General features: G+C 31.8%; 1 protein-coding gene across 2 annotated transcripts in view; it reads left to right on the forward strand.

Moving 5' to 3' along the window:
• Window positions 1–954: 954 nt before the first annotated feature.
• Window positions 955–12,750, forward strand: part of LOC143046723 (perlucin-like protein) — a 32,133-nt gene continuing 20,337 nt past the window's right edge. The window contains exons 1-5 of one of the 2 annotated variants that reach the window (XM_076219823.1): window positions 955–1,099; window positions 2,796–2,869; window positions 3,438–3,522; window positions 4,536–4,739; window positions 5,323–5,400. In XM_076219823.1, the coding sequence (XP_076075938.1) occupies window positions 961–1,099; window positions 2,796–2,869; window positions 3,438–3,522; window positions 4,536–4,739; window positions 5,323–5,330 (510 nt within the window). In that variant the 5' untranslated portion in view covers window positions 955–960 and the 3' untranslated portion in view covers window positions 5,331–5,400. Of the gene's footprint in view, window positions 1,100–2,795; window positions 2,870–3,437; window positions 3,523–4,535; window positions 4,740–5,322; window positions 5,401–12,750 lie in introns of those variants that run through there. The other variant, XM_076219821.1, reaches the window with a different exon arrangement.

Raw genomic sequence — 12,750 nt, forward strand, 5'->3', positions numbered from 1 at the left:
TTTTCGACTTCCCATTTTACTGTTTTGAATATTGTCATCATTCCTTTCATCTTATCTATTTTAAAATATGTAGTTTACTTTTCCCTCAGAAAAAAATGAGCATCTTACCGGCTGATTGCAACCGGGTGAATATTGGATATAGAATGTTGAATAATGAGAATCCGGACATATTATACAATATTCCTTCGCCGAATTGATTTTGTTTATTTATCTGTTGTAACTCAAACCATACATTTTCATGAATTTGTTGTACATAGTAAATCTAATTAAAATTAAAGCAGGTACTGTTTTATATTTTTAAGTGCTATAATCACACTTGTTGGAGGACAAAGATTAAGTTACATGAGGCAAAACGTTTTTCATAAACAGTTCTAAAAAAAATGTAAATAACAGGAATTATATTTTAGTCATATAAACTCAGATTGAACGTACATGAACCAACATGTTTTAACTTGTGTATGGTTTTGGTTTTATAATTCTGTGCCAAATGGCTTCTTACACAAAACTATGCATACCTAGGCATAACATACAATGCAGGATACCAGACTCTACCGCACTAAATGGTCTAGTGAATAGTTACAATTAAAGCTGTTTCATCTTTTTTGTTACCAGACATTTCATTAATTATCTTGTTAGATGTTCATATGTATATCATTTCACTAAGAACTGTTTTAGAATATTATACTTGATGGTTGGACCAACATTGCTTGCATTACATCATATGAATGTCAAGTAATTTGAATACATATGAGCAAATTAATCTCAATACCTTAACTGTTATGAAAATCAAAAATGACTTGACCACTTGGAAAATATACATGGTTTAAAGATTCATGTTATACATATAACAAAGTATTGAATCTTTCATACATGAGTGGTTGATGCTGTATCAATCAAACGTATTTATTTAACATTTTTTATTTAACGAGAAGTTTGACTTTTTATTTTAGAACCTACAAAATGGCTGCGTTAACTGTGTTATTTTTGTTAACCATAATGGTAGTTTATGTTTGTTGCTTGCCGTGTCTGTCAGACAAATCTAAGAAGATATTTGAGAAAACTAAAAAGACATTGGATGGTCTAGAAAAAGAACTAGAGAGTAAGTACATGTCAATTAAAAATTTCGTCAAGTTCAGAAAAAAATCAAAACTTGTCCTAGAGCAAAGACATTATAGAAATACTATATTGATGCATGAAACGCGAATCAGTCGTCTGTCTGATTTATTCAAAACAAAATGATATATCCACAATTATTGTTCATGTAAATGTATGGCCATTTGTCGGGTTTTATGCCTTACATAACATTTTCCCAAAGAGAAGAATGTTTGGTGTCTAAATTATGAATCCAGTCATCTGAGTTTGGAGACATCTTTTACAGTCAAAACTCATTTGAAATTTCAAATTCATTTTATTTTTCGTGGTTTTTCTATTTTTTGTAAAACTCTTAGATTCGGAATTATATATTTATTCAAACGTGCGTTTCAAAGCAAATAAGAATAGAGGTGCATCGTATATATAACAATATTTACATTTTCTTATCTATTACGATCAAACTTGATTAAAAAAATGTTTACCAAAAAAGTTAATCGTAAACCAAGATGATAAATGATGAGGAGGATATCAAAATCAACAGACTGAATGAAGCCTTTGCAATTCAACCATTCAGATGTACGTAAACCAATGTACTGAAGTGATCTAGAGATTGGCGTTTTCGCCTCGAGTGCGGGAGGTAATCATTTCGATCAGTGGTGATGTTAAACAAAAATCTAAAATGAGTATTTTTGCATATTTTTGGAAGAACGTGGCATTTATGAGTTTACCAAAGACTTGTCGGCCCGGGGTCAGAAATATGTGTCTTGCCATAGTGACATTTTTCTGGCCGATTGCACGAGAACATTAAAATTCCATTTCAACGGGTCGGTTTAGTATGACTTCCAATTAACATGTTTTCGTCTTGAAAATGCATTTAAAGTAAGTTTAACAGTAATTAAGGTATCAAAAGCAAAACGTAATATCACAGAAATACTGAACTCGGAGGAACATTCAAATGGCGAAATAAAAAGCCCAAACAAATCAAACGAATGGACATCAACTGTCATATTCCTGACTTGATACAGGCATTTTCTAATGTAGAAAATAGTGGATAAAAACTGTTTATATAGCTAGCTACACGTATTTTTTTATTCTTACCAATGCAACTTTTATGCATTTGTTCTCATATCTGGTAGTAAAAAGTAACAAGTCCAGTTTTCAATTCAAATGAAATATTTTAAGATTTACATATTATACAATCACAAAATTTTTTTCAAATCCAAGTCTCTAAAAGAAGGGTTTGTGAATTATTACCACGATTACACGAATGTAATCAGTTGCAAGTAGATTATTTGAATGTTCATAAAAATATTCTAATTGGAATTACTAGTAATTACTAATATTTTTGTCATTTCTACTCCATTCACCGCCCTGTGTTGTTTTGAGTTTTTATGTTGAATTTCGTGAAATGGAATACATGATGTATATAGAAGAATGTCATACTTATGCAATCTCTTTGTACCAACAATCAATTATACATGATATAAACGTGTTTCACTAGATCATTTAAGTTAAAAGAAAATAACAAATCCGATAACTGCTGTTACGTTACTAAGAATATAAATAAGTGGCAAGATCCAGTTTAAATTAACTTAATGAATTACAGCCAGTATATCTTTGTTTGACATTAAAGTTTGGAATAACGATGTACAAGAACATGAAAATAGTTTATAAGATATATTGTTTTGTTTATAAATTGACAGAGAAAGCATGGACAACCTACAAAGATCATTGTTATTATCTTGGAGGAGATGCTGAAACTTGGTTCACCGCAGAGGTACATTTGTAAGATAATGGTTGAGCTTTTGTGAATCTTTTAAATGTAATTTACTAACACTTCATTTTCATTCTTTAATCAAAAAGGGTAAGGTTGAATTGCTCGGTAAAGGTACATGTAGTATAATGATTTCTCTTAAGTATAAGTTACTAACATTTCATTTTCCTTCTGTAGTCAATAAGGGTAAAGTTGAATTGATCGATAAATTTATGCATTTCAGTAGGACCGACGTTAATGCAGGAGAAAGCTACATTATTTATTGTATATATCGTGTTTGACTTGATTTATGCGCATTGACAGAACAAAGGAAACATAAACATGTTCAGTCTTTACGTGCACGTCGAAACAAAGGATGCATAATTCAAGCAAAAGTATTGAAGCAAATTCTGAAGTCTGCATTTAGAAAAGATTGACATAATGCTACTCAAAGTGATACCTTCTAAAACAGTTTTAAAGTCATGTTTCAAATTTGAATTATAGTATTATCCTGTGTTTTATCTTCTTCAATATGATTGGAGATGTTGCGTTGTTTTATTTTTTGGAAGTAACATTCTTTGTTTTACTGCAGAAAAAATGTCGTCAAATAGGTGGATATCTTGTCAAAATTGACGACTCATCAGAAAATGTATGGTTAAAAACACAGTTTAGTAAGGGTGAGTGTTCATACAATTAAAGATAGATAGTTATGTTCAAGGTCTGTTATCAATCAACATTATTAGTTGAAAAGTAAAATAAAACTAACGTATAAAAGAGGGACGAAAGATACAAGAGAGACACTCAAACTAAAAAATCGAAAATAAACTGACAACGCCTGGCTAAAATGAAAATGAAAAACAGACAAAAAAAGAACACATGACACAACATAAAAAGTAGAAAGTATTTGGACTGTATACTCGTACGGTCAGACCATACGCGTGCGGTTAAATTACTTGTATGATCTGGAACATAAACAGAAAATAAATTATATAAATAATCCAAAATGCAATTAACCTGGTTTTTGAACGTTTTTGTACAAGAAGGAGTTCGGTTTATGGATAAAAGGATCAGTTAGAAGACGCGACTGTATACCCTACCACATAAAAAAAGAATATTTTAAATCCTATGTTGGTACCCTCGCCAAAGGTGACACTTGCTTCCACAAGGAACGTCATCATTTGTACATGCTTTGTTCATTCATGTTCCTTTTTATTTGCATTTTTTCTATAGTTCTAAATGATATTAGAAAAGTAATTGTCTACCGACAATATGTTTACTTCCGATAACTTCAATTTTAGTGAGCATAATTCAATTTATGTATAACTGACATGCTAAATACAGGGAATTTACAGATCAAATTAGCGGAACTTTTTAAATAGTTAAAATATTACAGGTACGGTCTAAGTACTCACATGTTTTGAAACATTTATACTATAAAACAAACTCTTTGCAAATGCATTTGTTCTCAAAAATATATGTTTTCAAACCTTCTAACGATTTCTATTCAGAATTTTTTTCTAACTTTCTTTACGCGTAAATATAGAAAATTCAAATTAATATTGACATGACAATGATTCTTTTCGCGTAAGTAGTTAACTAGCGCTTAAATGAAATTCACTTTAATTCAAAAGAATTCAAATATAGTATTTATGATTCATAATCTATTAATATTTGGATTTGAACCTTTCAGGAGCCCAATACTGGATTGGTCTGACCGACCTTCACGAGGGACACTACAGGTGGTCGTATGATCAGGAAAAGGCAAAATTTACGGCATGGAGCAGCGGACAACCGGACAACCATGGTGGCAATGAGGATTGTGCAGGGTACGCAGTTTCGTGGTATGACGCACCATGTTATAACAAGTACCACTGGATATGTGAAAGAAACTTCTGTAAATGTTGTTTAATTATCTTTTTTCACAAATATTACATTGTTACACACATATGCACATAGCTCGAGGTTAATGGTGATATGCAACTCGCACACTCAAAGAGTGAAATTATTATAAATCATGACATTACTTTAAAACCTTGGAAAAGGGAGTCGATCTGATGCTATATTTAACTTTAATCATAAAATCAAAACGTAAAATCTGAAATATATTATCAATACGACAGCGGATTGACTAAAAAAAGCAGTAATAAGATTAAAAAAGAGTAAAACCAGATAAAGACAACCCAGTCTTCAATCAAGGATTATTTAAAGTATTTACCGATATAAGGAACATATTTGATAAAGGAAACGGTACAACTCCCTTAATTTGGTTCATATCATTTCAAAATACTTTTAATTAATCCTATCGTATAATCAAAATTCGCCATATCAAACAAACCTCGGCGGCATGTATTTAAAAAAAAACTAAAATGGTATCAATTGAGTTTTTCAGCTAAAAATAATCATTTTATAATGATGACAGATATCATAATCTGATAAATTGGAAAATGTATGATTTCTCTCTTCTTCTTATTTTGCAGGCAGCTAAGTCGAAGACTACAGACATATAAGCTTGATGATAATTGATTTGAAAAGTTGAATAAAATGCCTTTTTAGTATTATATACTTTTTATGATATTCAAACATTCAGCTTCCCAATAGTAAACTTTCCATTTCAAATTCTATGTACTAACATTTAAGCAGCGCCTGCATAGTGAGTATTTATCTCCCAACTGATATAATATCCTCGGGCTTGTATTTCCTATCATGATTGTCTTAATAGAAGCTGTTGAACCAAGAGTTCCAAATAATGAAGTAAAAATCATACCTTAAAAATTTTGACGAACGTCATAACGAGTTGGTTGATCGTCATGGAATATTGATATCACAGATCATAGCGGATATGATCCTGGTGTAGTAACTACAATTCCGTACACTTTTCACGAATGCAACCTACGGAATTAAAGGGAAATCACACTATTGTTTATACGCATCGCTCTCGGCGCTGCTATAGTGTCGTGGCAGTATTATGACGTCGCCGTTTTCGATTCCGTCGCAGTGGTTGCTTATTTCTAAAATGGCGGCCCGCTCGAAGGGTTGTTTCACTAAAGCAAAAGAAAGCAAACCACGTGTTGATTTAAGTGCAACAATGAAAATGCTACTTGAAATGGAAGGCCGTACGGTGACATATAGTTGTTAATGTCTGTGTCATTTTGGTCTCTTGTAGACAGTTGTCTCATTGGCAATCATACCACATCTTCTTTTTTTATACAATCACAATGTATGGCAACAAAAATAGGCGATTGTGGTCTTGATATGGTCTTGATATGAATTACCGTTCGCTCAACTCATTTTTGTATATATAAAAAAAACCTTTAAGTTTACTGTAAAGTTTATATAATTTCAAATAAAATATTTATTGATCTCGCAGATTTCTTAGTTGTATGAAAAAATATTGTAAAACAAAAGAGATATTAAAACTTTTTGTCGATCAGTTCAATATAATCAACACGTAAATTGGCGAAGATGAAATCCGTCCGGTCAAACTTTTTTGTGTAGAAAAACAATTTGTTTTACTATAAAGTTTACATTTTCATATAAGATAACTATTAACCTTGCAGATTTATTAGTGGCATGAAAAAATAATGTAAATCAAAAGAGATATTAACACTTTTTGTCGATGTAAAGCGTACGTAGAGTGAAATCCGTCCGGTCAATTTTTTTTGCTCAAAAATAATTTTTTAACTATTTTTGTTAGATTTTCATAAAAAATAGTCTTGTATCTCTAAGGTATTCAAATATTAAAATAATCTATCAAATAACAAGAAAGTTCCGGTGAATATCTTGTCACAATCCGGGCAATCGTCCTGGTATTAGTGTAACCCAGCTGTTGGCAGCGTATCACCGCGATGCGGTATGTGGGATTCAGCGTATATTTTCCGGAAAAAATAACATTATATTATTACCAAGAGAAACAGCATGTAAGCGTACAGCTTCCAGAAATTGTAGTTTTCTGTCCAGCATAGGGACATAAACAAGAACAAGGAGTTTCTGTCGACTGTAAGTTTTCTCATAGCACACGAAACGTCATTACTATATGAGCCAGTCCATGCGAAAAGGTACAAAAACGAAAAATTTACGAAATTCTAAAAAGTGTGCATAATTATTGGTAGTAAACTTGTGATTTATAAAACACATTTACTTTCCCTCATATCATCAAGCTGTGAGCTACACGCACCTACGAGTGTTGAGACCCGCCCCCCCCCCCCCTCCTTTAGTTTTATCAAGATTTTTAGTGAATTATTTCATGTATTTCAATCATTTTCAAAGTGCAGTTTAAATGGCTTGATTTGGCAATTGATAATGTTAACCCCGGTAGCAGTGGGGATCAGGCTCTCGCTTACGATGCGGATATCAATGCAATAAAACCGGGCAACGGTTCGAATCCCGTGCATCTAAGGCTGATTTATATAATATTAAATAACTTAACTTAACTTCAATTTCTAAAACACAAGATGTCATAGTTTTTGTATTTTCCCTCATGTTTTAATGTTGTCTTACTTTCTTTAAACCTGTAGAACTGACGGAAATTATTGACTTTTGTCTCTGTAGTGTCATAAATTTTTATAGTTTCTGGTCGGTATAGCATTAGTCCGGGGAACAAATGATTTTACACTTGCTCAAATACCAAAAATTCAGATATTTCTACGTCTTTTTCTGTTTTAGTTGACAAATTCGGGATATAATTGACAATCTTACGAATGTTTACATTAATGTAATTTTTTTTTTGTGTCATCCATCTTTCCTAAAACATTCCTTTGGTATCTTACGTCTCTCTTTCCCTCTCTTTTTTTTTCTTTATCTTTTGGGGAGGTGGAGCACAAATACATGAACACGAACGATTTGTACAGTAATCACATATTTGTTGAAATATCAAACGTTATTTAAGAATAACGCCAGTTAAAAATCACTGTAAGAAGCATACAAAATTTTACATCGGTTGATAGCTGTCAAAATCAATGAAAATTTAGCACCGTATTATAAAATAAATCATACTCAATCTTTCTTTAATAATTTATAATTTAAGCACCAAAACAATATATGTTGTTGTATTTCTTCAAACTGTAGCTACATGCAGCATACTACGACCAGCAGATTAAAACGTACGACCGCTAAACGTCATAGCAATATGGGAATATCAAACACCAGTGTATGTAAAGTGCGGATCCTAAAATATCATTTTTACTGTATATGCCATAAATGTCTAATGTAGAATGATAAATAAACAGACGAACTTTTTTTTACTTTCGAAGAAAATGAAGAAAATGAGTTAAAATGTATATGTTCAGAAATACATAATACTAATAAAACAAAGTAAGAGATGCGAGCGGGGTTTTATCGCGCCTAAAGCCATCCAGCTTTGAAATATATACCAAAATAGGTGAATATTTATGACATTTCACGAACAGATCGTGCAGGTGCTTTATAACTAACAGGTAAGATGTTGTTGCAGTACAAAATATTCATTTTAATACAATTAATAAAGTTGTATAACGTAGAATATGTTTTGTCATTCAGTTTCTTCATATTTAACTAAATTCCACTATGATGATTTCGTAATGCTAGTCATGTTTACTGTCGAATAATGATACTATTCTTTCATTTTTACTGTGGAGCGAATCATTAGTACTGTATATGCGGTGCATTTTCACTGTATAATTTTTTATTTATTTTTTTATCTATTACAGCTCATTTCTTTAAGCATGTAGAGCAAGACTTTAGTTGACTTGCTTGTTTTTCTTTTATTGGATAATCGTTATGATAACACCCAATTTAATTCAAATATTAAAAATACAGGTTAAACTATCATATGCCTAATCATATTGTTTAAAAATGTCAATCTTATTTACAAAGTTTGTATAAACAATTAAACAAACAAAGCAAGCAAGCCAACCAACGTTTTGCTTTGCATGCATTATGAAATTAGCTGTAAGGCCTTAATTTAGCCGACTTGCTCAAACAATAGATAAAGTAAGATTTACTTACGGAGGAAAGTTTGGTTTTAAAACACTCTAATAAATTCAATAGAAATAACATTTATTTCAAATGTATTCCATTTAGTTTCTTATAAAGCGTATAGGGATCTTTATCCTTATTTTTTTTTTATCCATTTCCATGACACTTCACCACTAATTACGTACATCTTGATATAGATTGAATCTTTTTTTTCCCGTTTAAAAGGTTTTACACTGGAGCCATTTATAACTTGCTGTTCGGTGTGAGCCAAGACTCCATGTTGACGACCGTATGTTTACGTATAATGGTCTACTTTTATAAATTGTGACTCGGATGGAGAGTTGTCTCATTGTCACATACGACATCTATATATGGCTCAAAAACGAAACGAGACGGGATAAAAAGGTATAAAAAAATCCACACTACTTTTTTAATATATGTATAATGGGCTTAATATGATTCAGAATAGAGTAAAATAGTGGGTCGCATTTGGGTATAAGCGTGACGCCGGATTGCCGATTTTTTGCAAGCGTGACAGGTGAAAGTCAAATGATTGTGTCGTGAAAAACGAGAGATGAAGTCTAGCGGGACACAGGAATCTGACAAAACAATAAGCGGAATACGGGAATCTGCCAAAACAGTAAGCGGGATCCGGGATCAGAACCCCCCCTCCCCCCAATGAGACCCCCAGAATAAGATATTTGTGTATATCAATCCTATTGTTACAGTCAAGCCTTCAATAACAAATGTATCCGATGCATGCATTTTTTTTATATTTTTGGTCCCTTTTTCAATTTTGAGGGGTCCAAATTTAAAGACAAAAGTCCTTAAATATAGATATTTGGGATTCGTTGACATGCTGAATCTAACCGTGTATCTAGTTTGGGGATTTTTTGTCTAGTTGCTGAAACAGCCCACATAGAGTTCCAAAGGGTCTAAAATCAACAAAAATGAATTGTAGCAATCATTTCGTGTACAATTCAATAACCAAAATGTGTATGGTTTTACCTCTGCGGTAGTATCCATTCGCGGATCTAGAATCTTTCATTTTGAGAATCGCTTTTGTTACAAGTTTGAAAAGCTATATATTTGATGAAGAATGAATGAGGAGTTTGTATTTCAATTTGAAAATACATGTATCATAAATCCTAAAGTCATCAACTAAGTTTTTTCGTTTGTTGCAAGTGCATTTATCACATAATTCTATAATAAAAATTCCTCGCATCTTTGAAAATTCTACATTAATAATGACTGCACTAACAGTGATAATTCATCGCATCTATAGCTAAAATGGATCGCTTTCAATAATCGATATGCTATATTATGATGCTTTTATAACACTTATTTGAACTTTAATGCTATGTTTGTATATTATAAAGACATATCACAATGAAAATATGTTAAAACTTATCTTCAAATCACTTAACTTGATATTTTCAAAACATAAACAAATACAGTTTTCCCATGATCCTTTGTTCTACAATAGACATACCCGCATATAACAGTAAAAATGAACTAGCTGGATTCGCACTTTATATACACTGAAACACTATGCCTAGTTATTTTGGTCCTATTGATGACCACAACAACAAAAGTTCCACACTGTATATTTCGCCTTACAAGTCATCGACAAGAGAAATATTTAACTCACAAATACATGTATTTATGTAGAGTAACATAACTTTTAGAGTGCTAAACTGTAACCATCACACCAGGGTCCGTCTTGTAAAAGAGTATTCAACTCATATAGAAGAATGTTTCTGTGCTGAATTTCGTGTAATATTTGCCACTGAAATATTTGCAAAAATAAAGAAAAAGACGGGGGAAAAACAAAACAAAAACTAGTAGTTCAGATGTACATGTAGGTGCGTGTTCAGATCTCTCAATGTGATCACTTGCCTTTCAAAAAAAGTTAATAATAGAGATTGTCGGAATCCGATCATGACTGAAAAGGACAACAATTTTTGTCGAGCCTTCGACTTTAGTCGAAAAAGGGAGACATAGCGATCCTACATTCTGTCGGCGTCGGCGTCCACAAATATTCACTCTGTGGTTAAAGTTTTTAAACTATTCTGGATTTCTACCAAACTTGGACAGAAGCTTGTTTGTGATCATAAGACAGTATCCAGAAGTAAATTTTGAAAAAAGAATATCCATTTTTCCGTATTTTACTTATAAATAGACTTAGGTTTTCTGCCAGGATACAATACATTAACTCTGTGATTGTAGTTTTTTTTTTAAATTTTAATAACTTTCTTATACTATTCTGGATTTGTATCAAACTTGGACCGAAGCTTGTTTATGATTAAAAGCTAGTATCTAGAAGGAAATTTTGTTAAAATTTTGTACCTGTTTATCCGTATTTTACTTATAAATGACCTTAGTTTTTCTTCCAGTTAATATTACATACAGTCTACAGTTAAAGTTTTAAAAACATTTATTAGATTCATAAACAATCCTTAATTTTTACCAATCTTGGACACAATGAAAAGATAATATCGAGCGGAATATTCTTATTGATTCCCCACCCCCCCCCCCCCCCACCCCTCATTTTTGTTGAGGGATTGACAGCAAAAGAAGGCGAGACACTTGGTTCCGCGGAACCGTTACGATTTTGTTTTAATACAAAGGCATCTGATTTTCTCTTGATACCTTGGTAATTTACAAATAATGGCCAACATGATATATCAGAGTGTTGAAAATGGCACACACAATTAATCAGTTATTTTCAAATTACCTATTATTAATCCGTATTGGGAAACAAAAGTATATATACCATATTAAAACATAAATGTGATAAAAGAATATACATTCAAAGAAAAAGAGGTGCACCAACAAAAAATAGAAACTGCAATCTTTCTCTTAATTTCATCGTACATACAATAATACAATACTAATTTATTAACATCTCACCATCAATAATATCGGATCTCAAAATTTTAACTCTTACCAAAATTTCTCATACTATCTCACAGTAATACTATAATTTGGAAGTTCTAAGCGGAACTCGAGCTTTATCTAGAACTCTTATTCGAGTTAATATTCGAACTCAAAATGATACTCGAACTTCATCTCAAAATCTAACTGGAACTCGAACTCATTTAAAAAATGTCTTCAAATGTTATCAACACTTCACTTGTCATCTGATAAAAAACTAGAGTTAGATAAAATATATCAACTTTTCCATAGAAACACGGAAAGATGTAGCAGAACAAGAAAAAAAAAAACTAGTTCCGTTTATTATAAGTTAAAAGATTGATTTATTACATATCAACTGGGAACATTATATGTTCCTGATATCAATATAACGATTTGTCTTTTATTGTCAATCTGTATTAGCACTGAATTATGAGATGCATTGTATATCTCATAACGTACCCGCGATTAATCGAACGGAAATATCATATATAAGTAATACATAAAGCTTTCATACCCAGGCGATGAACACTGAACATATTATGTACAATGAACACGAAACGATGTATGAAAAATGGGTGCGGGATGATAGAACTCAGACAAAAAAAATTGGTTTCCACAGTTCGAATAACTGACTTATGAACCGTTGTGTAATTACAGAAATGTTAACCATTTTTTAATTCCTTACGAAAATAGTTTTTATTAACGTTTTAAGTTTATGGCATTTTAAACACGACATTTCAGGTTTTATCTACACGGTGCGAATGGACAAGCTCGTGAAATTATTCTGTCTGCAGTCTAAAAGGAACGTGGTATCTTTTAGCACGGATATCCTCGGTATTCCCAGATAGAAGATTCTTTACATGGAAGCCGAAACTTATTTGCATAGTACGGCATCATCGGAGACAAAAATCGTTTTCCCCATACAACAAATATGCAATTAAGAAATACTAAAGATGACTTCAACTTTGACAATTACTTTACAATAAAATGTTACTGTATCTATATTTAACGATTCGATAGAATGATAAAAATAT

This window comes from Mytilus galloprovincialis, chromosome 9 (assembly GCF_965363235.1).
Source record: "Mytilus galloprovincialis chromosome 9, xbMytGall1.hap1.1, whole genome shotgun sequence".
Classification (NCBI taxonomy): domain Eukaryota; kingdom Metazoa; phylum Mollusca; class Bivalvia; order Mytilida; family Mytilidae; genus Mytilus; species Mytilus galloprovincialis.